This window comes from Ptychodera flava, chromosome 10 (genome assembly GCF_041260155.1).
Source record: "Ptychodera flava strain L36383 chromosome 10, AS_Pfla_20210202, whole genome shotgun sequence".
In the NCBI taxonomy this organism is placed as follows: Eukaryota; Metazoa; Hemichordata; class Enteropneusta; family Ptychoderidae; genus Ptychodera; species Ptychodera flava.
In genome coordinates, this window is record NC_091937.1 from 3,951,147 (window position 1) to 3,974,241 (window position 23,095).

Here is a 23,095-nt window from a genome sequence, read left to right on the forward strand (position 1 = left end):
TGGTCAAGATAAAGTTATCAGCAACTAAGATGGTCTCATCATGCCACCTGTCAGACATGCAAATTTCCTTTGTTACGAACATTAAAAAAAATCAACATCCTTTCTTTTACCAACACAGATGCAACTTATTCCCGTATAGTTTCCTTGGAAATATTGTGTATGGCTCAGGCTATCAAAAATCTATGTTGACAAAATTACAAAATTGCTAACTCCTCGTGGAAAAAGGGGTTGATCTTCTCATTCACGATGAGAAACCAGAAAATTATGATTATCAGAACTATGTTGCCAGAATTTTGAAATATAGACCGAGCTGTTCTGTGTACAGAAGAAATTTGCTTCAGTTCAGTGGGTGATCTCCGTGTGGACAGATGAAGAATTGTGGGTAGCCTCACTGTGTGGCTATCATGACATCTCATATGTATGTGAATGATGCAAATAAATATTGTGTGTGTAAATGTTGATGATTCAATGGCATATTCTGTATGTGAATAAAATCAATCGTAGTGTTTAGTACTTTCCCCTGCACCACTCCAGTAACATATGCTTTTCAAATAACAAGACAAGGTTGTAATGTTGAACGATTTGGAACAGGAAATTCCAACCTATTCTGCTGAATTGAGGATCCAGCTCATAAAACCTAGACTGGATGTATTTCCCAGTATGTGCCATTGAATTCAATTATACACAGTGCTATCATTTTAAAAATTACCGGTCTGCTTGATATGTACCATCATACAGTCAAATAACCATGAGTGTCCTACATATTGAATGTCAGACCCAGCAATTTTGGCTGGCTATGAACGGCCAATAGTTAATTTTCTGCAAGGAGTTAATATGCAAATAATTCTTGTGTCCATATCAAACTGTCGAACTTCACTCGCAGTGCAAAAAACCACCAGAAACTTTGATGGTAATGCTATCACAAATATACAGGAACCTAAATATATACAGTGGTTCAAGCAAGTGGAAACCCTTCAATTTCGATACCTTCATACACCGGTGGCAGGCAAGTGCAATGAGTGCATGCGCCACGCAGTGGTCGGACTTGAAGGTATGACGCTTGGTGGCGCCCTCTGTTACCAGAGGCAACCAAAACAAAATGGCTGACGGACAACCACAGTTTCAACTTCTTGTCGTGGGTTTACTGCGTGATGAAACTTTCCATCAGGCAAAATGTTGTGCGGAGGTAAGAATAGTGCACCTATACACCAAGTGGAGATTTTGACGCTATGTATTTTGTCATTACCCACTGTGACATCCAGAAAACTAGGCGATCTGTAATCGATGCATATGCTGTTCACAAATGCATGTACAAGACAGTCACTTGTGGTTCGATACGTATGTATACACAGCGAAGACATCCGTAAGCATTGGTCCCTGCAAACTCGGCTGATGCTTAAAGGGACCTTCTTTACACGATAGAATTATTGTACCAAATTAAAAGACTGTAAAACAGAATTCATAGATTCTCCCTCGTTTTCTGTACACTCAGGGGCTGTATCAGAAATACCCAGACAAATTTGCAACACCACAGACTCAAGGCCTGCTAGAGTTTGCATGGGAGACTTACATTGATGGAAAGAGACATGAAGTGAGAGGGGAGACTTGGGCGTTTAATGAAAAGGCAATATGCTTCCTGAATGGTCAACTCATTGGTGGCGTTCAGGATTTCATGAAGTGGGCTGTTGATGAATGGCAATATGAAGATTTCAGACCAACACCTCTTTACTTTGCACTGGCAGAAGAAGCCTACAAAAGCTATTTAACAGAAACTGGAGTAAGTTGAACAAAATGCAATATCAGTCCTTTCACCATCCATATCCCTTCTTCAAATACTCATACCTGATGTAACCAAATATCTATCTGTACATCAGTTCAGACAGTGCTGTCATGGATGTCTTGATGCATATGTGTCTTGGAACATTCACCTTATAATGCGTCATTTCTGAATGTTTGATTCTGACTGTGTCATGAAAAGCAAGTATGTATTTGAATCAAACCTTGATGCTTGAAGGGATGACTGAGTTGTCTGTTTGTATAAGTTTAATTACTTTTATAGAAATCTTATTGTCACAAATAACAAAGTTTTAACCATTCTCTAATTTTTTAGAGCCTACCGAAGTATTTACTCTCCACACTGCTTCCATGCGTCTTAAAAACATTCATTTTTTAATACATAGACGTAGAATTTAAGTTAAAGAATAGTTTCTTGTGTTGAAACTGGTAAATAGTAAGATAGAGGAAAGCACAGACAGTTCAAGTCAATGATATTTTATCGATTCGTATTTGTTTTGCAGCACACCTTCATATTCATGGATATTGCCATAGGAGATGAAGCTGCAGGCAGATTTCTTTTTGAGGTAATTCAACTCTTTCAAAAAGTAGAATGCATTGTACTATTCAGAACCTCTGATGATAAACATGAACAGTTTTAAAAAAAAAACAAATATCTTGGTCCGTGCTCTAATGCCATATGTCACTATTTCATCACTTTCATGTTTTATTCAGTTGGTAGAAGTTGCTCCCTTGCAGTTTAACTCATGTAAATTAACAAATTTTGTCAGGATTTTAATTTGTGAATAGCTGACTTTGACATTCCATTTTGTCCTACTTCCCCGGAAAGCTAAATTTTCTATGGAGCAAATGAAAGACAAGATTCACATGCCAAATGGACAGGTTTGTTTCTATCTTTTCATATTCACAAAACTACATTTCTAACACCTAGTTTGATGGAAACCTGTGTAATGATAGAAAAAATATGCTTCATTATCAGTAGTGTAAACATTTGTTTGCCCATAGACTGAATTATTTATCAATGATCTAGGAATGACAATTTATAAATGTATGTTCTAACAGATTTCTTCCTTGGCCATAGCTCTTTACAGATAAGTGTCCCAAGACATGTGAGAATTTCCGTGCCCTATCTACTGGCGAAAATGGACAGTCAAAAGAAACACTTGTAGATCTACATTATAAAAAATCAATTTTCCATCGAATTGTACCAAATGGTTGGATACAAGGTGGAGGTAAGCAAGGTTTAACTTAACATAGTTATATTTGTGTGAATTGTTAATAAATGATACTTAGGAAATATTATACTTTTGTAGTGTTTGTGTCCTTTCAAAATTTATATTTTTTCACAGATAAGTGTGTTCAATGTTCAAAACATCTGGATGAGGAAATAAGTTCAGTATTCAAATGTACCAATAACGTTGTTTTCCTTATAACAATGGAACAATTTCCTCCCCACCATCAGATATCATTTCTTAATTTTTCCGTAAATTCTGATTATGAATGTATAACTGTCAATGTTTCATTCAGAACTCTGTATAAGGTGTATCTTAATCTGTTAAAGTATTTTTTTCGAATAAAGTTTTGAGAGAAAATTGCAAATTAATCATGAATATAAAGACACCTTGCAACCAGAGCCAGAACATGAAATATCAGCCATGTAAATGTCAACTTGTAATGACACAGATTGTCGACACTTATACCAAATCATGTACACTTGTTTACTTCTAGATATTGAAGCTGGTAGAGGTACTGGAGGAGAATCAATATATGGCCCAGTATTTGAAGGTAAATATTCAATAGCGTTGATTGCAATCTCAGGTTTGTTACTAAATATAGCTGCAGGCGTGCTACTTTCGGACAAATATGCCTGAAATTTGGACAAATTTCGTCGTTGCATGCGCGGCTGTTAATGCATCTTGTTAGTCTGAGCCATCAATTCATAAATAAGTGTAACGTTTAGTTGCCATTGTATTACTAGCAGGTTTTATTGTCGTCGTTTATGCGGGAAATGCAGATGAATATTTATTTATGCATATTAATGAGAGAAAAACACGACGTCATTTGCGATCTGTGCTATTGCTATCAGTCACACTGTGTATTGCACCAAACAATTAAAGAAGTTGCCTTTGATAACTTATCAGTTACAGAAGATTTTTACTGCAAACACTTTTTGTAGATATTTTGAGGGAGTTCATGGTGATTATCATTTTCCTAGATGGGAATGGTTTTGTTTAGAATAATTTGGCAATCTTGTTTGATGACTGACATATCATTACACCTAACAGGACATCAATGTAGTTCACTGATATACTGATCATTATGATCTGATTGGTAGAGTTATAATCATTGTATAACCTAACCAACGCTGATGTAAAGTCAATGCTTGCCGTTAATTTCTGGCTCTTCCATTCTCCGTAGATGAAAACTTTGCCATTTCTCATGATAAGCGTGGTGTGATAGGAATGGCCAACAAAGGTAGACATACAAATGGATCTCAGTTCTACATCACTTTCCAACCAGCAAAGTGGATGGATACTAAATACGTAGCATTTGGGTGAGTTTATACAATATGCATGTAATTCAATGTCTTTGCAGTTAACTGCTATCTTTGTATATTATTATTTCAGTACAATGGTGATTTCTATTTTCCCTTGGTTCATACTGGTGCATGGATAATCCCATTCACTCATAATGTTTTGTGTTTCTAAACTATGGAATGCAAATTTTTGTCAAGAGGCTTTTATTCATTTTGTTAAAGGATATCAGAAGGTGAAATCCACTGATTTGTACACCTATGTATCGCTTGTCAATAGTGTCAGTGTCATGGATTAATTCAAGTTTGTCATCACCAAAGTTTGGCACAAAGCAACTGTATGTAATGACAAAGGTAGACGAAATACAGAGTGAATGCCTAGGTGTATATGATCACTGTGTGTTCACCACTAGTTACTTTAGTAACCTTGCCTTCTTTCACAGAGGTTTCGAAATCTGTCTAATCTACAAATTGCTGATCACTATTTTGCAGGCAAGTCGTAGAGGGTACAGAAGTACTGAAAAAACTTGAGGAACAGGAAACGTACAATGAGAGACCCAAGAAAGATTGCAAAGTGACAGATTGTGGAATTTTCAACCCTTAGGACATATTTATATACATCATGATGATGAGTTGTTTTAATGGACTGTATATCTATTGTTGTTCTAAAGACTGTGTTAATATGTTTCTGTTAGAACTACTTTCATACATTCTTAAGGGACTTTATTTCAAAACATATCAATTCCGTTTTTCAGTTTCATTATTTCGTCATGTTTATATGGACAGAGGAGATAACCAGAATTCAAATATTTTATCTTTTACAGTGTAGAATATGAACTCTTCCTTTTCATTGACCATGTTTATAAAATGAGAGAGAATCAGTTTGTAAATATTTGAAAACCAGATTGATTGTTATTGAAAATGTAAATTTGGCTTTGTATGTACACGTATTGTTGGATTTTATTTGGTTCACCAATACTTATTTTTAAAATAAAAGAGGAAATTATGAAGTATTATTTGCCATCATATTATTTGTTTTGCGTCATTGACAGCTTGGCTATTTGCATTAAATTTATTCAATCTAGTTCACTATAGTGGTGTGACACTTGTACAAATTATCCTGGACATTAACTACCACTACTCCATTGGTTGTTGTTGGATCAGACTTCAAATTTGAGCTCATAACCATGAGTGTAAATGTATAACACCAGCCCTGGTCCAAGTTGAAGGCCTGAATGTCGTCGCACTATTCAAATCACTGAGGTCAGAGGTCACAACCACTATAACCATGGTAACTATGTTGCCCTGAGCCCCACACTGACTACAAATGATTATATGGACATACACACTCAATCTAAAATTCCCAAAGAAAGGTATTTTTAAGCCCTTGCTAGGTTCTAGTGCATATGAACAAGACTAAATGTCTGAGAGTTGATTAGGAAGGAGAAACAAGACCAAAGTAAATGTCTATACCTCATAATACTCCACCAAAACCATAGCCTGATACTAAAAATATTATTGATAAACTAATTATTTCAGTCCAGGGTTTCCCGTACAGTTACAAAGCTCATTTTTGCATTGGACCAGTGAGTTTCAGGAGTTTGCTAATTTAGTAGCCTTGCAAAAGTTTTGCTGGTCCACTTTGTGTGAGCATAGTGAGTGCTGCTACCAGCGTAAATTTATGATATCCAATTATATCTTTCCATCATTGTGGAAGATCGTGTTTATTTTGTCTTTTCATCCACAAAGGCAGAATCCTTATATATATTTTTTTAGTTTAATTTCCATGACAGGAGCTGTTATGCCCCAATTGTTTTCTGATGATTTGTTGATGTTTCAAGCTCCAGTCAGTTGATGAGTAGACATTTTACGTCATAGCAAAGGCTGATTAGGCACTAGATCATCTTTGAAGAATATATATTCCGTGAGATATGCTGTAGACGGCTTAGGAAATCTTAAGAGGAGCATATATCGCCATGATACAAGACACCCATTACACGGTCTCTGGGCGCGGTCTCTCTCAAAAATCACTTTTTCGATGAAGGAGATGATTAATGACGTCATGAAAAATACCCCATGTCGTCTTTCATTCCTGTTAAGAGTTTGAATGACGTCATCACGGGATGAATTTTGCAGCTATGACGTCATTTCTTACTGCAATATTTCAAATGTAATGATGTAGATTACTTCGCTAATCTCAGATCAATTTTGGTTTCGCTTTTAACCTTGGCGTTGGCGTTGATTAAATTAAGTAGAGTTTCACGAACGTGGGGTGAGGTGTCAATCCCCACCGGTAATACGTCATCCAGTCATCTGAACCGAGGATCACGAAACTGGAGAGGACGTCAAACGTCCCAAGAGAATATTGCACTTGAATTTACACCAATCACTTGCATAGCTTTGCTCTCACAATAATTGTTGGTGACAAGGAAAATGAAATTATGTTGAAAAGCCAGGTATTTAATATTCTAAAAAATAGTGCGTGGTTTTTATGAGAAGATAAATATCTCAAGAACAGTATACAAATGCTCGACAAGAAATTTTTAAAAGCTTTGTGTACATATTGTCTATGCAATGGTGGCTACACTCCCTTGGTCACCGATAAACTGCTCCGATGAACTGTCAAGTTCTTGTTCTTTATACTGTATCTATTCTTTTTCTCATCAGTTGTTACTTTGTCCTGCAATTAAACTATAATCGACCGCAAAATATAAGAAAAGTTGGCCTGCAAACAAATGAATGGTAGTTGCTTTTGGAATTCCTGCTTTCACTTTGTTAGTCTCTTCTCCTCGACAGAGTGATCAAAGTGTGTTATCTTGTAGGTTCGTAAAGAATTCGTATAGCTTTGGACTAAAAATCTCGATCTTAATGATTGTTGACTGTGACGTATTTTTATAAGTTCATTTTTGTTAGGGTTAAAGTGGTATGCACCTCGACATTGGAAGACTTAAACTTTTTTGATTCAAACTTTCATTAACGAAACTTTAAACCTGTCTTTTTCGAAATAAATAATAATAATCGGTTGTCACCGTGCAATTTTTGGCAATCTGTAAACACATCAAATATTGACCAATATTTGAAATTCAAAGCGGCCGTCATCCTTATGTTAAATTCTGTGGGGGAAACGAGATTGTCGATTTTCACAAAAATCAACAAGTTAAAATTGTAGTCACTCTATGAGCTTCAAAATGAGTCCCCCGAAGTGGTGTACAAAAAACTAGTATTAAAATTTTGAGCGTCCGTCCGAATATGAGTCACCGAGGCTCAATCTACCTTAACAGGTATATGAAAGTGTTGTTTATTTTTGACGTACCCGCATCTGATGATGTCTGCCGGTTGTTTTTTGAAGTTGCCCGCTGTGAAAAACAGAACAAAGAAAATTTCCCCCGCCCACTGACACAAAAAAGATGCCCTCTCCCCCGCCTGTTGATGGAATAAAATAAATGCCTTCCAGTCACAGAACCACTTGCAAACACCGTTTCACACGAAAAGCTTCATCGGCTGCCCTTCACGTTAAGTTTATCCTTTTCAAACAAAATGAAACGAACGGTACAGATAATCTACCCTGCCTTCTAGTCATTCAGTTTTTAACAGAGAAAATGATGGGCACGTCCACACTTGGCTGATATGCCATCCAAATCGGATTCGACTGTTACCACTTGTACCACGGTAACTCAGGACATATCTTTGATGTAAGGTTTGCGTATAGCTAGGAAGGAGCATTTCATAATCACACAACTCCGGATGTTGGTAGCGGGTGAACCATTTGATATCCTGCGGGGGGGGGGGGGGGGGGGGGGTTCTGGAGGATTAAAAAAATTCCAAGAGGCTGCATTTGGCAAAATATATGGGATGACAGAAAAGAGAAAGAAATATTGCCAGCAGATATGAAGTAAAAGTGAGGCACAGACATATACTTTCAGTCATTACCTTTCATTTGCACCCTTCGTCGCCCCATTTTCATAACATATCTCCTTTTTTAGCGAACCCTTCGGTCACCACATTTTCATAATATCTGACTACAGTTAATTAAAGCCCCGTTAGGATTGATATTTTAACTAACACTCATGCTGTTGTTTTACATGTACTGAATTTTGTATTATATATTAACATCTGGCATTTAAAGGGATATAGTCGTCGGAACTGCGCTCAAAGGTCGTATTGGACCCATACGACCCATGGCAACAATGTATCCATGGCACAATGGTGACTGATGACAGTTAAAACATGTCTGTCATAATCTATCATCGTATAATTTAAATGTTGCAGCTATGATGATGAGGTGCATCTTGATATCGTGCACGGAATACATTGTTTGTAAACAAGAAACTCGCACAGGCGCAGTTCCGACGACTGTATTCCTTTAAACGTGTGTATGCGCGCGCGAACATGGTTCCTCTGGTAGGGAAAGTGAAAAAAGTTCAAGATTTGGCACAGTTAATAAAAAAAGCCGAATGAAACAGGGACAAAAAAAGAATGCTCCAAAGTCAATCTTCCACACAACTCAAATGGTTCAACCCTCTAACCTTAGGAAACCCTTGATACGGATTTTACCAACGACTTTATCCTATAATCAAGTAATTTAGGAAGTTGATTTATGCTTCGTGCTAAGTATTTCATTATGAGATAGTGCAAACATGACTTGATCCCATCCAGGTACAAACGCATATATACAAGTAATCATTATAAAGCATCAAACTTCAGCAAAACTACAAGAACACGTTGTGTAGACATCACCATTATCTGTACCATGCCTTTTATTTATAGTGTGTCCATGATAAAAAGGTGAATTATTGAAAAAGTACACACCGTGATGCAGACATGGATGTTGCTTGGCAGGTATGGACAAAAACACAAGTAATCGGAAAACATAAAGATTAACCGTTTCAAGCTTCGTGTCCGACAAACATTTCCTTTTGCTACGGTAAAGTAGATGCTCCATACTGTGACAGAAAATTTGCACTTCTTCACCCTCATTACATCATGAACAGCATTTGAGATGAAAACTTGTATGACAATTTACCTGGCGGCAGCAATATGGTTTATTTTGAAATTGTTCTGTGACAAAAATAATGGAGTTGTGCTGCAAGATGTTAGAACAAAAGAAAAAGAAGTTAGGCGTCATGAAATTTCGCGAAAGAAACAGTATCCCTACAAATTTGAATCAACTTTCGTTCCACATGATATCTTCCCCGTCTTCAACATTGAGTGGCGATTGTGAACGGTATGCACTCTAAGCATGGTTGTAGATGGTGAGCGGTGTAAATGTTCCGCCGATGCCGCAGTCTACGAATTTCCTTCGGATTTCTCCGTCATTCGTTGTCTTCAGCCAGTTCAGTAAGATTTGCTACCTAATAAATTGGCATCTAAGCGTACAAACAACATCTTGCCCCCCCCCCCCCCCAGCTGTAATAACTGTAGCTTTGGTTGACCGTGGGGCTATGGGGCTTCTGTCGTGCGGCTCGCGCGATGCCCCAACCAAAGACACAGTACCCCCCTCACTCCAGGGATGTTAATCTCGGGGGAATGAGGAAATGAAGGTGTGAATCAACTTCGCTAGCCAGAGGTGCTCATTTCGACAGGGACCCTCCCTGTCAAACAAATAGAAAAATTGTCAGAGTACGCAACCTTGTGACTTCAGTTACCCCAAATTTATCGATGAAAAGTCATGCTATGCTAACCAAGTCTCAAAAAAGACGAACTACAGTCAACACAATTTACATACTAGTATATGTGTTAATGTGAATACATGAGTCAAGAGTCATTACGTCAGGTTCTTAAATAATTATGAAGTGTGAACTATAGAGGGCAGGAAAACAGAGTGACACAACGCGCGACAATTATGTTTTAAAGTTTTATTTGATACATGTGCTAGTAATTTGACATTATGCGTGCAGCGTACCAAAAAGTAGAAATAGCAAGATAAGAAAACATATTTCGTTGTACATAAAAAGTTACATATCTGCTTTCTCTTGAAGAAATTTATAAACTTTAAACGATTAAAAAAGAACACGATTTTTTGACCAATGAATAAGGGAAATCTCGTTCCAATATCGTAGTACTGTTAAAGAATAATGAGACTGAAATTCAAGTTCATGCTTAATGTACTTAATCGTGACTGCCTCGATTTGTATACTTTGAAATATTTGATATTTTGATTATCACATGCAAACAAGTAAGTGTTAACAATAAAGGCAAAGATGTGAAATTCATGTCGGTGTCGTATCATGTGTTTCTAATTCTGTCGTGAATCCAGACATGCGTCATAGACTGATTTGGACAGGCGTGACCTCGGATCAAATATATGTCAGAGAAACTAGACACAAATATCTGAGGAAACGGCTGGTGGCTAGCATTTCCACGATAATGCTACTCACGTGCTTATGCCAGACATTATAGTAGGTCATTTTGTCAGTGTCCCCAAGGTGCGGGGAAAGTCAGTTCAAATAGTTTGTCCATTATCTGTTATGTACAATTTTGTTGACTTATATATTCTGTTTTATTTGGCAAGAATCGATACATTATCGTTATGCACAATACAGGTGACGTGTTGCTTGTTATCATTGCATAAATCGACGACCGGCCTATAAAAAACGGTCGCCGGGTCAACAGACACAGAATCTTAATTTCCTACATTAAAATTTCATGACTGTGAATGTTTGAGGCATATTAAGTGATCGCTAGTTGTTAGATTTTATGTTCGAAAAACTAATCGTCGGACAAAAGAATACTAGACGATTTAATTTGACCTGACCGGTGACTTCATTTGGCTATTTTTGAGAGACTTAGTTATCGAAATTATTGCTGAGAAAATAAATTATGGTTTCTCCCTGCTAAAAATTAAATGGAATACCGGACAGAATTACATTTAATACGATGAAAGCCCTTGGGTCAGTTCCTGGAAGAACTTATCGACTATATAACACATGTTCATAGACTGTTGGTGTTAATCACATGACTTCCTATAGGATATGATGACATATTTCGCAAGCGTAAGGTTAAACGAAATGTTTGACTATATCAACTTGAATATGGCCATGACCACAAACACAACATGGATAATTCAGAGTGATGACGTGTAAAACACATACTTGTGACAGATATCATGACTAGTATATATAATGAAAATGTGAAAATCTTGCATATAAGATAGGTCGTGCATAGGAATGGCATACGGCTTGAAAACGCCGAGCAATGTAGAAAGACTCGATTACTTATTGCACCTTCGCAATTATGCAGATAATATGCTTGGCATCTCATATCAGTCATTGCATAAACGGGTCAATTTACGTTATCGTCAGTAGAAAGACATCCAAAGAATGATCGTGTCAAATTAAAAATACAATACAGACATATTTTACGAATATTGTGAGTCAAACATGTACAATCATTGATATAAATGAAAATGGAGATGAAAATAAAGTGACATTTGGAGTCCACACCTTACTTCGACCACGCCCATTACTGTCATCCAGTGCATCTGATTCATGATATGCAGATATTGCAGAGTGTGTCGCAAGTTGCAATATTAATCGCAGTATATTCATCTGCCGTCGATTGCTTCAAAAATGGCGTATAAAAATTGCATACTTCAAGGAAGAGTTTCACTTTCTTCTACCATGTATCTCTAAATAATCCAGGCAGTCAAAAATTCCCGAAAGGCTCCTGCAAAAGCGAGTATTCTTACATCACACGCCCATCATTTCACAATAAAATGAGAATTGTTTTCACAGTGCATATAATGTATGTTCGGCAGGGCGCAGCGTCTGCGTAGAAACCTGGGGCTGCATGCGTACTGCAATAACTGTTCGTCGAATGTTTCCTGCTCGGGAGTGTTGACATATTGAAGCGCAGCTGAATGGTAGACGGATTTCAGTCTAGCTTTGTCAGTCTCGTCTAAATCTTGCAGAACATTAGGCACAGCGTTCCTTCGCGTATGAAGTTTTCCAGTCAGGGTCGGTGCAAATCGTGACTTTGAACCCATGTCGAGGTCAGACTGGGATGTCCATCAATATATTTACACAGCATAAAATGTCTACGTTCCACAGCAGTGCGGCAATGACGGTCTTTGCTGCTGTCAGGTTTTAGCCCGGAAAAGCTTGTGTTGGTCCGTCTGTGACGTGTGTCAGAGATAAAGTAAATGTCACGTACGTACTGCTGAAAATAATCAGCGCACTTTAAGATAAAGACTCGATATAACGCGTTGCATCCACACTATAGATTGTTCGATGGAACGCTTTTCAGTGCTCGTCTGTAGTTTGTGCCGGATTGATGCGTTTCAAATATGATAATTGTTATCCTGGTTCGTCTCGGTGCGATGGTGAAAGTAACCTACACGTCCGGATATTGCTGCAGACAGTTTAAGTTCCATATGGTAACCTTCACTCGCAGCCCTAGGAATATAGATGGCAGGAATGATCTCATTAGAATACGGGCAGGGACAAAATTCCCCGCCACGTTACTCACAATACAGAAGCAGAATAGATGATATATCATGCGTGTCAATTCTTTGACGTCACACATGCTTTCGTGACGTCACTTTATTGTCAGAGATATAGGTCACATAGATTTTTTACTTTGTTCTCCACTGCTCTGTGTACATATGAATCATGGCACTTTATATCTCCGACAAAGCAACTTTTCACTCAGTTGTTTCCTCAAGTGGTCAAACACAAATTAAAACATAGAGGACGAGGGGCTGATTTGTTTTGTTAGGGGTCTACAGAATTTCAAACGACGTGTTGCACTTTAACGGCACCACTGGGGGCGTTCAAAATGTCACATATCGAGGCTGTCCGGGTTACCTCTCCGCCATACGGGTGCTATATTGTTCCTCATCTGACAAAGATGCTATGCAAGCATTATGAAACACGACATGACGAAATCGGCGACCACTTCTATGAATCATACAATATGAAGGTTCTTAAGTCTTGTTTGCAGAAATAACGGCACACATTATGATATAGTTGGGGTAGGGATTCCGAATTTGCTTCAGGAGAGGTAGTTTTGAAATATTCAGAAACAGTTTTCAGGGATTGTATATATTTGGGTATTCCGTAAAATCTAGAAACGTATTTCCTGTTACATATCCTGTTTCGCGAGTTTTCTGTCATTTCGCCACGTCAGGTAAAGATAGCTAAATCATGAGGCCTAACAGAGAATCTAGCAGAATTGTGACAATTAATGTGAAATGGCATTCATCGCCAAAGAATCGAGGGAAAGAATCGAAAGTCAGATTAGTAAGATGCAATTCAATTCAATAATTACTGGAAAATAATGACCAAGTGGGAAGTAATTGTGCAAAAGTGTTACCTGAAAGCGGTAAGTGTGTGAACACATGCATGTGTGTGCAATGTGTGAGTGGAGAGAGGTGAGAGGGAGTGTAGAGCGTCAAACGATTTACTAGAGACAGGCATAAACTAACAAGGGAGCTAGAAGAACGGATAGAGAAAAGAAACAGCTGAATGGATTGTGCGTATGGGTCGATTTCCCTCCATCAATGTCGTGCGTATGAACAGAAGGCCTCCTGTGCAGACACCTGGGTCAGATACTGACAGATGGTAAGGCAGCCATCGGGACAAACGGGTTCGCTCCTGACAGCAATTGACTGTATGATGAAATACAACTGCTTGTGGTTCCAAACACGAAGGCCGTTACTTTAATACCACACAGCGGCCGTCGTGTCTCGATGATAATCACATGCAGGGACGGCTATACAACGTGATTCTCACAAGTTCAAGAAATTCATGCACGAGGGATGGTGACTAATATATGAAATGTACAGGTAAAAAAATGGTGTACCTACTGTTTAGGTGGTATATTTCTGTATCTTGACCGGTATATTGAAGTTCTGGAGTGAATAGTTTTTTCTCTGATTGAGAGTTTGCGCTTGTTCCAACCGTGCTATATCGCGAAGTTTGCACCATTATTTCCACACGTAAGCAGATCGCTGTATTTACTCAGTCAATATACTGGTGTGATTTAATAAGTTATACATTTTGCGCCTGCTCACCTCAACAATATGCGCAGATACCGCACCTTGCATCTCTCAGCAACGGAGACATTCAATTATGGGCTTGTATATACTGGTACCATACCCTTAATATATTCAACTGATTGCCTTTTGGATGTCTTTTATTTACAATACGATTATACATCCTCTCTAAAAAGACGCTACTAAACGTTTGGACTACCAGCATAAAACTTTCAAACCGGATAAGTCCACATCTGGTTCAAACAAACACCGGTGAACGAGGTGGTGAAAAGTTCCGACACCATGTGTTGTTTTTATAGTTTCGAAACGAAAGAAACTTTAGGGGATTTGTATCGCGTTTGCCTGATGTATGTATGTATGTATGTATGTATGTATGTATGTATGTATGTATGTATGTATGTATGTATGTGTTTCATGCATGCATGCACATGTATGTATGTATGTATGTATGTATGTATGTATGTATGTATGTATGTATGTATTGTTATGTAGGTCATTCCCCCACACACTCATCATGACCTGAGTTCAATTAGTCTAGAACATTCTCAAGGTCACTGCCCTTGATGACCTCACAACCTTGAATTCAATTAGTCATGTTTGAATGTTCTGGAAAGTTGATTAGTTGTGTAAGGGAGATAATTTTAGAACAGTAATTAGCATGTCAATAAAAGTTCTAGATTGTTCTTATATGCCTTTATAAAAGGGACGTGCACAGCTTCCAGTGAGACTTTTTGGGATCGTGTCTCTTGTGTGTTACTAAACTCCAGCAGTAGTCATTCTCAAGACTTTTCAAGACCTTCACTGTCAACGCTGGATTTATACTGTGGACTTTGTGCAGCTTCAAGCCTGCAAGCCAAAGGACTGTTCATTCATCCAACTGACTGTTACAACTCTGAGACTGGAGCTTTGCCGTCCCAGCTGAGATAAGTAGTCTGTACACTTTTAAAGCTTGTACTCTATCCCTGACTTAGTTTTATTTTTGTAATAAATTTTGTTTAAACGTTAACTGCTGAGTTCACCCTTTTGTTCGTTTTCTCTGCACGTAACAAATTGGGGGCTCGTCCGGGATACGAATATTTTGAGCCGTTTGACAACATTTTGCCTACCTTTTCAAACTACTTTACACTGTGAACTCAGCGAAATTTCAATCATGGCGGAATTCAAGCCAGACGAATTTATGGATGACCTTGATCAGGACACATTTAATTCCCTCAGAAAAGACAACCTCATAGCACTGGCCAATTTCCTTAAAGTAGATGTCAAAAGATCTATGCGCAAGCGAGAAATACAGTTCAAGATTGCAAAACATTTAGTTAATTCTGGCCATTTTGAGGAGTCTGCCTTAAAAGATTATGAGCCTGAGTCTTCCTTCGAACTCAAAAAATTGGAATTAGAAATACAGGCAGATTTCGAGCTAAAAAAATTGGCATTAGAAAAAGAAAAAGAATTACAAATGAAAGAAAAAGAATTACAAATGGAAAAGGAGAGACAGGCATTAGAAAAAGAAAAAATACAAATGCAGTTAGAAATGGAAGAAAGACAGAAAGAGAGGGAATTGGAAATGAAAGAAAAGAATTGCAAATGGAAGAAAGACAAAGGGAGAAAGAAAGAGAGGAAAAAGAAAAGGAAAGAGATTAGCAGAACACCGACTGCAGTTAGAAATGAGACGTTTAGAGCTTGGACAGTCAGGAAAATTCTTCCCTTCAGACAAGTTTGACATCACTAAGCATTTCAGGTTAGTTCCCCCTTTCCAAGAAAAGGATGTTGATAAATATTTCCTTCATTTTGAGAAAATTGCTCAGAGTCTGAACTGGCCTAAGGAGTCCTGGTCTATGCTTTTGCAGAGTGCTTTGGTGGGTAAAGCCAGAGAAATTTACATTCAGTTGTCAGTAGAGCAGGCTTCAGATTATGATTCTGTAAAGGAATTAATTCTCAAGGGCTATGAGTTGGTGCCTGAAGCGTACCGTCAGAAATTCAGGGATTGTGAGAAGGTGAAAGATCAAACTTACGTTGAATTTGCTCGAACAAAAGAACAACTGTTTGATCGTTGGTGTTCTTCTGAAAAGGTCAGTCAGAATTATGACAAATTACGACAACTTGTTTTGATTGAGGAATTTAAAAGGTGCATTCGGAGTGACATCAAGACATTTATCAATGAACAAAAGGCAGATACATTAGAGGTTGCTGCACGTTTGGCCGATGATTATTCATTGACCCACAAATCTTCATTTCTCAGCAAACCATCCCAGTCCTTTTCATACAGAAACAATGCAGGTAAATTTAACTCGTCCTTTTCATCCAAGAATTTCTCAAAGGAGAGTAGGAAATCAAATGACAACAGTTCACAGAGTTCAAGTAACACTCCCACATCATCAGATCCCAAGTCTCAATCTCCTTCTGACAAACAGTTCGGTACACTTTCTTGTAATTATTGTAAGAAAGACGGCCATTTAATGTCAGAGTGTTTCAAATTGAAAAGAAAACGTGAAGGTCAAAGTGGTCAAAGTGGATCTAAGCCCACCGGCTTTATTTCTTCATCAACTCGATTAGAGTCTAATAATGTGTGCAACACATTTTCTGAGGTTAAACCCCTCTCATCCCCAATTAATGAGGTCCAGGTCAATTCTTCTCAAGATAGCATTATGGGTATTTTCGAACCATTTATTCATGATGGTTTTATATCACTTTCTAGTGATTTTTCTTCCGCTACCCCTGTCAAAATTTTAAGAGATACCGGGGCTTCCCAGTCTCTTTTGTTGGCAGATACCCTGCCGTTTTCTGAAAAGTCATTTTCAGGTTCTAAAGTTCTTATTAAGGGGGTAGATTGTAATGACTACATTCCTGTTCCTCTCCATAATGTCTATTTGTCTTCGGACTTTGTTTCTGGACCTGTGGCTTTAGGTATTAGGCCTTTTTTGCCTTTTGAAGGGATTCACCTTCTTCTTGGAAACGACCTTGCTGGGGACAAGGTCATCACTAATCCACTTGTGACTGATAATCCTAGTTTAGATCAGGATCCAGAGCCAATTGAACAAGAGATACCCGATTTATTTCCTTCATGTGCCATTACTCGAGCCATGTCAAAGAAAACTTCCGAGAATCAAAATACTCTCAAGAATAATGTCACAGATGTTGACTTAAATGACACCTTTCTCAGTCAGGTGTTTGACACGGATCATTCCGTTATCCCTCGTGGATTTGAAACTTCCAGTAAAACTTCTGCTGACCAAAGTCAGACATTTTCTAGATCAAATCTCATTGCAGAACACACAAAAGACCCAGATATTTTGTCTTTGTTTGACAGGGTAGATGATGAAGGTAAAACTTCAGATAGCTCTGTTTCCTATTATACAAAATCTGGTATTCTCATGCGTAAATGGAGACCTCCAGATGTTTTGGTTGATGACGATTGGGCTATAAAACATCAAATTGTGGTTCCAAAGCCCTATCGTGCTGAAATATTGCGTCTGGCCCATGAAACGCCCTGGGCTGGTCATTTGGGAGTAAGGAAAACTTATCACAAAATTCTCAGTCACTTTTATTGGCCTAATCTCAGGCAGGATGTAGCACATTTCTGTAAAACTTGTCACACATGTCAAATGGTAGGAAAGCCAAATCAGACCATTCCAAAGGCCCCTTTACAGCCAATTCCTGCATTTCAAGAACCATTTAGTAGGATACTAATAGACTGTGTTGGGCCCCTACCAAAAACAAGATCAGGAAATGAGTACATGTTGACAATTATGTGTACATCAACTCGGTTCCCAGAAGCCATACCACTGAGAAACATAAAGACAAAGACTATAGTGAGAGCTTTAGTCAAATTTTTCACTTTATTTGGCCTCCCTAAATGTGTCCAGTCCGATCAAGGCTCCAACTTTATGTCTGGTATTTTTCAACAAGTAATGGATCAGCTAGGCATTAAACAGTATAGGTCATCCGCCTATCATCCAGAAAGTCAGGGTGCTCTTGAGAGATTTCATCAAACTTTGAAAAACATGATTAGGACCTACTGTTTTGACACAGAGAAGCAGTGGGATGAAGGAATTCATTTTTTGCTCTTTGCTGTTAGAGAGTCAATTCAAGAGTCTCTTGGTTTTAGCCCATTTGAGCTTGTATTTGGACATACAGTCCGTGGCCCACTTAAGCTCGTTAAAGAGAAATTCCTATCAGACGATGATGATTGTCTGAATATTTTGCAATATGTGTCAGATTTTCGTACAAAACTCTCTAAAGCATGTGAATTAGCCAGAGAAAATCTTGAGTCATCTCAGCAGTCAATGAAAACCAAATATGATAAAAACACCTCAAAACGGAAGTTTGAACCAGGTCAAAAAGTTCTTGTTCTACTTCCAATTCCTGGCAAACCACTCCATGCTCGTTACTTTGGGCCATACCTAATTGATAAGAAATTGAGTGATTTAAATTACATCATAATAACACCTGACAGGCGAAAACAAAAACAGCTATGTCACATAAATATGCTTAAGCCATATTTGGATAGGGATAATCCTACTATAACTCAGCCTGTCAGTGCAGTCAGTTCAAACCATTATGAAGATAGTGATACTGAAACTGACTTGAGTGAAAATACTCTAAACTCAAAGCTGGGCTCGGTCAAGCTTCAGAACTCAGAAATCCTGGAGAAGCTGGAGTCTACAAAGTTGGCACACCTCCAGCCAGAACAACAACAACAGGTGAAAGAACTGCTCCACGAATATAAACACCTGTTTCAAGATGTTCCAACGAGGACAAACGTCATCTATCACGACGTTGATGTTGGGGACAGTAAGCCTGTAAAACAGCATCCATACAGACTGAATCCAACAAAAGCGAAATATCTCCAGGAAGAAGTCAAATACCTGCTGGACAATGACTTTATTGAACGCAGTAAAAGTAACTGGAGTTCGCCGTGCATACTTGTTCCCAAATCAGATCACAGTTATCGTATGTGCACAGACTTTAGGAAGGTCAACACTTTAACAAAGACAGACACTTTCCCAATCCCGAGGATTGATGACTGCATCGACCGAGTGGGAAAAGCCAAGTATGTGACAAAATTTGACCTACTGAAGGGATTTTGGCAAGTCCCTCTGACGGATCGTGCTCGTGAAATATCCGCCTTTGTTACACCAGACGGATTGTTCCAGTACAAGGTGATGCCATTCGGAATGAAGAACTCTCCGGCAACGTTCCAACGGATGATCAACGACGTCATATCCGGGCTAGATGGGTGTGCAGCTTACGTTGACGACGTAGTCCTGTATAGTGACACCTGGGAGGAACACATCAAGCTCATGCGGAAGTTCTTTGAGAGACTGAGCAAAGCAATGTTGACTGTCAACCTTGCCAAATCTGAGTTTGGTTGGGCTAGGGTAACTTACCTCGGACATACTGTAGGACAGGGTGAGGTAAAACCTGTTGATGCCAAAATCAGTGCCATTTCAAGTTTTCCCATACCAAACTGCAAACGACAACTGATGCGCTTTCTCGGTATGGCTGGTTACTACAGAAAATTCTGTCCAAATTTCTCCACAATTACTGAGCCTTTGACTAACTTACTTAAAAAGAAAGTAAAGTTTGTTTGGTCAGAGCAATGCCAACAGGCATTTGATACACTTAAAGCCATACTGCAAAGTGCCCCAGTGTTGTCTGCACCAGATTTCACTTTGCCATTCAAATTAGCTGTAGATGCTAGTGATACGGCTGCTGGTGCTGTTTTATTGCAAGAGGATAGTCATGGGGTAGATCATCCTGTTTGCTATTTTTCACGCAAATTTAACAAATCCCAGAGAAACTACTCTACAATTGAAAAAGAGTGTTTATCTTTGATATTAGCTTTACAGCATTTTGAAGTTTATGTTACTTCTTCAAATCAGCCAATAGTGGTTCATATTGATCACAACCCTCTTGTTTTTCTGCAGAAATTTAAAGGCAAAAATCAGAGATTGCTAAGATGGAGTTTAATGTTACAGGAGTTTAATCTTGACATTAGACATATCAAAGGCAGAGACAATTTAATTGCAGACTGTCTCTCTCGTATTTAGAGTTTATTGTTGTTCACTTTCAAGAAATTTTATTGTTGTTCACTTTCAAGAAACTTTACTTTAGAGTAAAACAAAATTTGAGTACTTAAATCCTTTTCAAGATTACATTTGTAAAAGAAAGATTTTTCTTTGAAAAATTTTCTTTTTTTGAAGAGGGGGTGTGTTATGTAGGTCATTCCCCCCACACACTCATCATGACCTGAGTTCAATTAGTCTAGAACATTCTCAAGGTCACTGCCCTTGATGACCTCACAACCTTGAATTCAATTAGTCATGTTTGGAATGTTCTGGAAAGTTGATTAGTTGTGTAAGGGAGATAATTTTAGAACAGTAATTAGCATGTCAATAAAAGTTCTAGATTGTTCTTATATGCCTTTATAAAAGGGACGTGCACAGCTTCCAGTGAGACTTGTGGGATCGTGTCTCTTGTGTGTTACTAAACTCCAGCAGTAGTCATTCTCAAGACTTTTCAAGACCTTCACTGTCAACGCTGATTTATACTGTGGACTTTGTGCAGCTTCAAGCCTGCAAGCCAAAGGACTGTTCATTCATCCAACTGACTGTTACAACTCTGAGACTGGAGCTTTGCCGTCCCGGCTGAGATAAGTAGTCTGTACACTTTTAAAGCTTGTACTCTATCCCTGACTTAGTTTTATTTTTGTAATAAATTTTGTTTAAACGTTAACTGCTGAGTTCACCTTTTGTTCGTTTTCTCTGCACGTAACAGTATGTATGTGTGTGTGTATGTATGTATATATGTATGTATGTGTATGTGTGTGTTTCAACTGCATGTGTTCTTGGTGAGCGAGACAACAGATTGGGAGAAACTAGCTGAAACATGCCCATCATACTGTACAGACTGTGGCGTTATGTTGACACGTCTTTCAGTTTCATCGCATCGATTCAAAACAGTTTCACGTAAAATGAAAATAGACTCATATCAATTTTAGTCGACGTCATCGAATTTGATATGAATTGCTACCAAACTAAAGCGTGCGTGGACAGAAAACAATTGAAGGAGACACAAATGAAAAAGAGAGCATGGAGAGGGGCGGGGGAGAGGGTTGCGGAAAAGAGAAAGTTACATGCCGCGTTTCACGTACTACAACAAGAGATGAACAGCAAGCATACCGATTAGACTGATTATTCAGGTTCGTATGGTGAGAGCATTGAATCCTTTAGTGAAGTGTGTTTCGGAACGTATTACCACGGGGTACAGCAAACAATACATTGGTCTAGAAGTTATGATAAATATAATGTATTAAACATTTTTATTATACAAACAAGATGGTTATAATTTCTGGATCAATGTTTGCTGTTCCCTGTGACATACTAGCCATCGGAGTAGTTAAAGCTGTTCGATAGGTGTTCACGTGCAGTTTATTGCCATGCGGGCAACTTCTCTATTATTCATAGACAGAAAAATATTATTCTTGGTTTTCCAAACACATTCAAGGGCACAGACAGGGAGACGTATTTGCTTTTTCGGTTGTTTAGGGAGGCATGTGGCGGTCAGGGAAGGCAAAAGTTTTCCTGGTTTAGGAGGGTAGTTTAGAGGGTAGTTGCGAACAGCTTTCATTTTTTTTCCGAATTGTTATTTTGATTAAATAACCCTATAAAAATAGTATGTTTCTTCTTAAAAGAGGCCTGGTTACAATTTCTTGAAACTGGTCGATTGCCCTCGACTTGTCCAGAATCTAAAGACTATTTACATGCACATGCATACAATAAATGGGTTAGAGGAAAATTACCGTCACTTAAAATGTCGGACATATCCGAGACATCATTGTCAGCATGCAACCAAGGCGTTCGCGTTTCATTGCACATTCGACTATCATTCCTCCCAGACACTTAACGTCTGTCTTTCGTCCGTAGTGCATTATATCACAGCAGACTTCAACTGTCTGTGGTCGTAGGAGGGCCTTTTATTACATGTCAACTTTTGACCTCGTATTGAAGCGTTGTCTGAGACTTTTGAATGTCGCACACTACCTACACGTCAATATTTCAGCTGTGATCGCACACATATTGATTTATGTATCACTACAATGCCAGACGACAGTGGGACTTTTCTAAGTACGTCAGTCGACATTCACGTCTATATTCATTACATGTACATGTACTTTTCAGATCGTGAAAGAATTTTACAAGGGGTCAGTTTAACCTGAATACACTAATTTTGGTATGACGTATGCCGTAAGATCCAACTGTACAGTTTTCATGGGTGACTCACAGGCGGAATAAACTTTTTAATGTACAGACCTGACGTTTGAGTTCTATCGGGAACCAGGGTATGTCCTCGACCTACGTAAGGTCAAATGAAAAGTAGCTCACCTGGTGTAGTGGATTGTAAAACGAGAAGTTATTAAATTTACACTTTTAAGTTATGGAAACAATTTCTATTTCAACTTTGAGAGCGCATGTGCACACTTCCATCTCGACACGTTTGATAACTATGCATGGCATTGTGATACTTTTTTAGGGAAGCAAACTTTCAGATGTTCACTGATTGATAAAGACGTTTGAAAGATTCAGAGCTGACTCGCAGCTCATCTACAAACATCATACTATTGATTATAAAAATTATACAGCTGTTCAACAAATTCACAGGTTTGTCCAGCAATGAAACGTGCAGTTGACCAATCATGGACGACCTTGCTCCGGGCTAACAAAGGGTCTGTTTTATAATCTACGAAGTACTGGTTCATGTTAAAATCTACGAAGTAC

At 38.4% G+C, this 23,095-nt stretch overlaps 1 protein-coding gene across 1 annotated transcript; it reads left to right on the forward strand.

The window, feature by feature from the left end:
• Positions 1–1,061: 1,061 nt before the first annotated feature.
• LOC139141790 (probable inactive peptidyl-prolyl cis-trans isomerase-like 6) lies at positions 1,062–5,353 on the forward strand. Its single transcript, XM_070711450.1, has 7 exons — positions 1,062–1,186; positions 1,493–1,777; positions 2,298–2,360; positions 2,876–3,026; positions 3,523–3,579; positions 4,213–4,348; positions 4,820–5,353. The coding sequence occupies exons 1-7, from the start codon at positions 1,100–1,102 to the stop codon at positions 4,929–4,931; spliced, it is 891 nt and encodes a 296-aa protein (XP_070567551.1). The 5' UTR covers positions 1,062–1,099; the 3' UTR covers positions 4,932–5,353.
• Positions 5,354–23,095: the final 17,742 nt, after the last annotated feature.

Coding starts and splice junctions, on each gene's coding strand:
- LOC139141790 (XM_070711450.1), top strand. CDS start 1,100: ATGGCTGACGGACAACCACAGTTTCAACTTCTTGTCGTGGGTTTACTG. Junction 1,187..1,492: donor AGGCAAAATGTTGTGCGGAG/GTAAGAATAGTG, acceptor CTGTACACTCAG/GGGCTGTATCAGAAATACCC. Junction 2,361..2,875: donor CAGGCAGATTTCTTTTTGAG/GTAATTCAACTC, acceptor CCTTGGCCATAG/CTCTTTACAGATAAGTGTCC.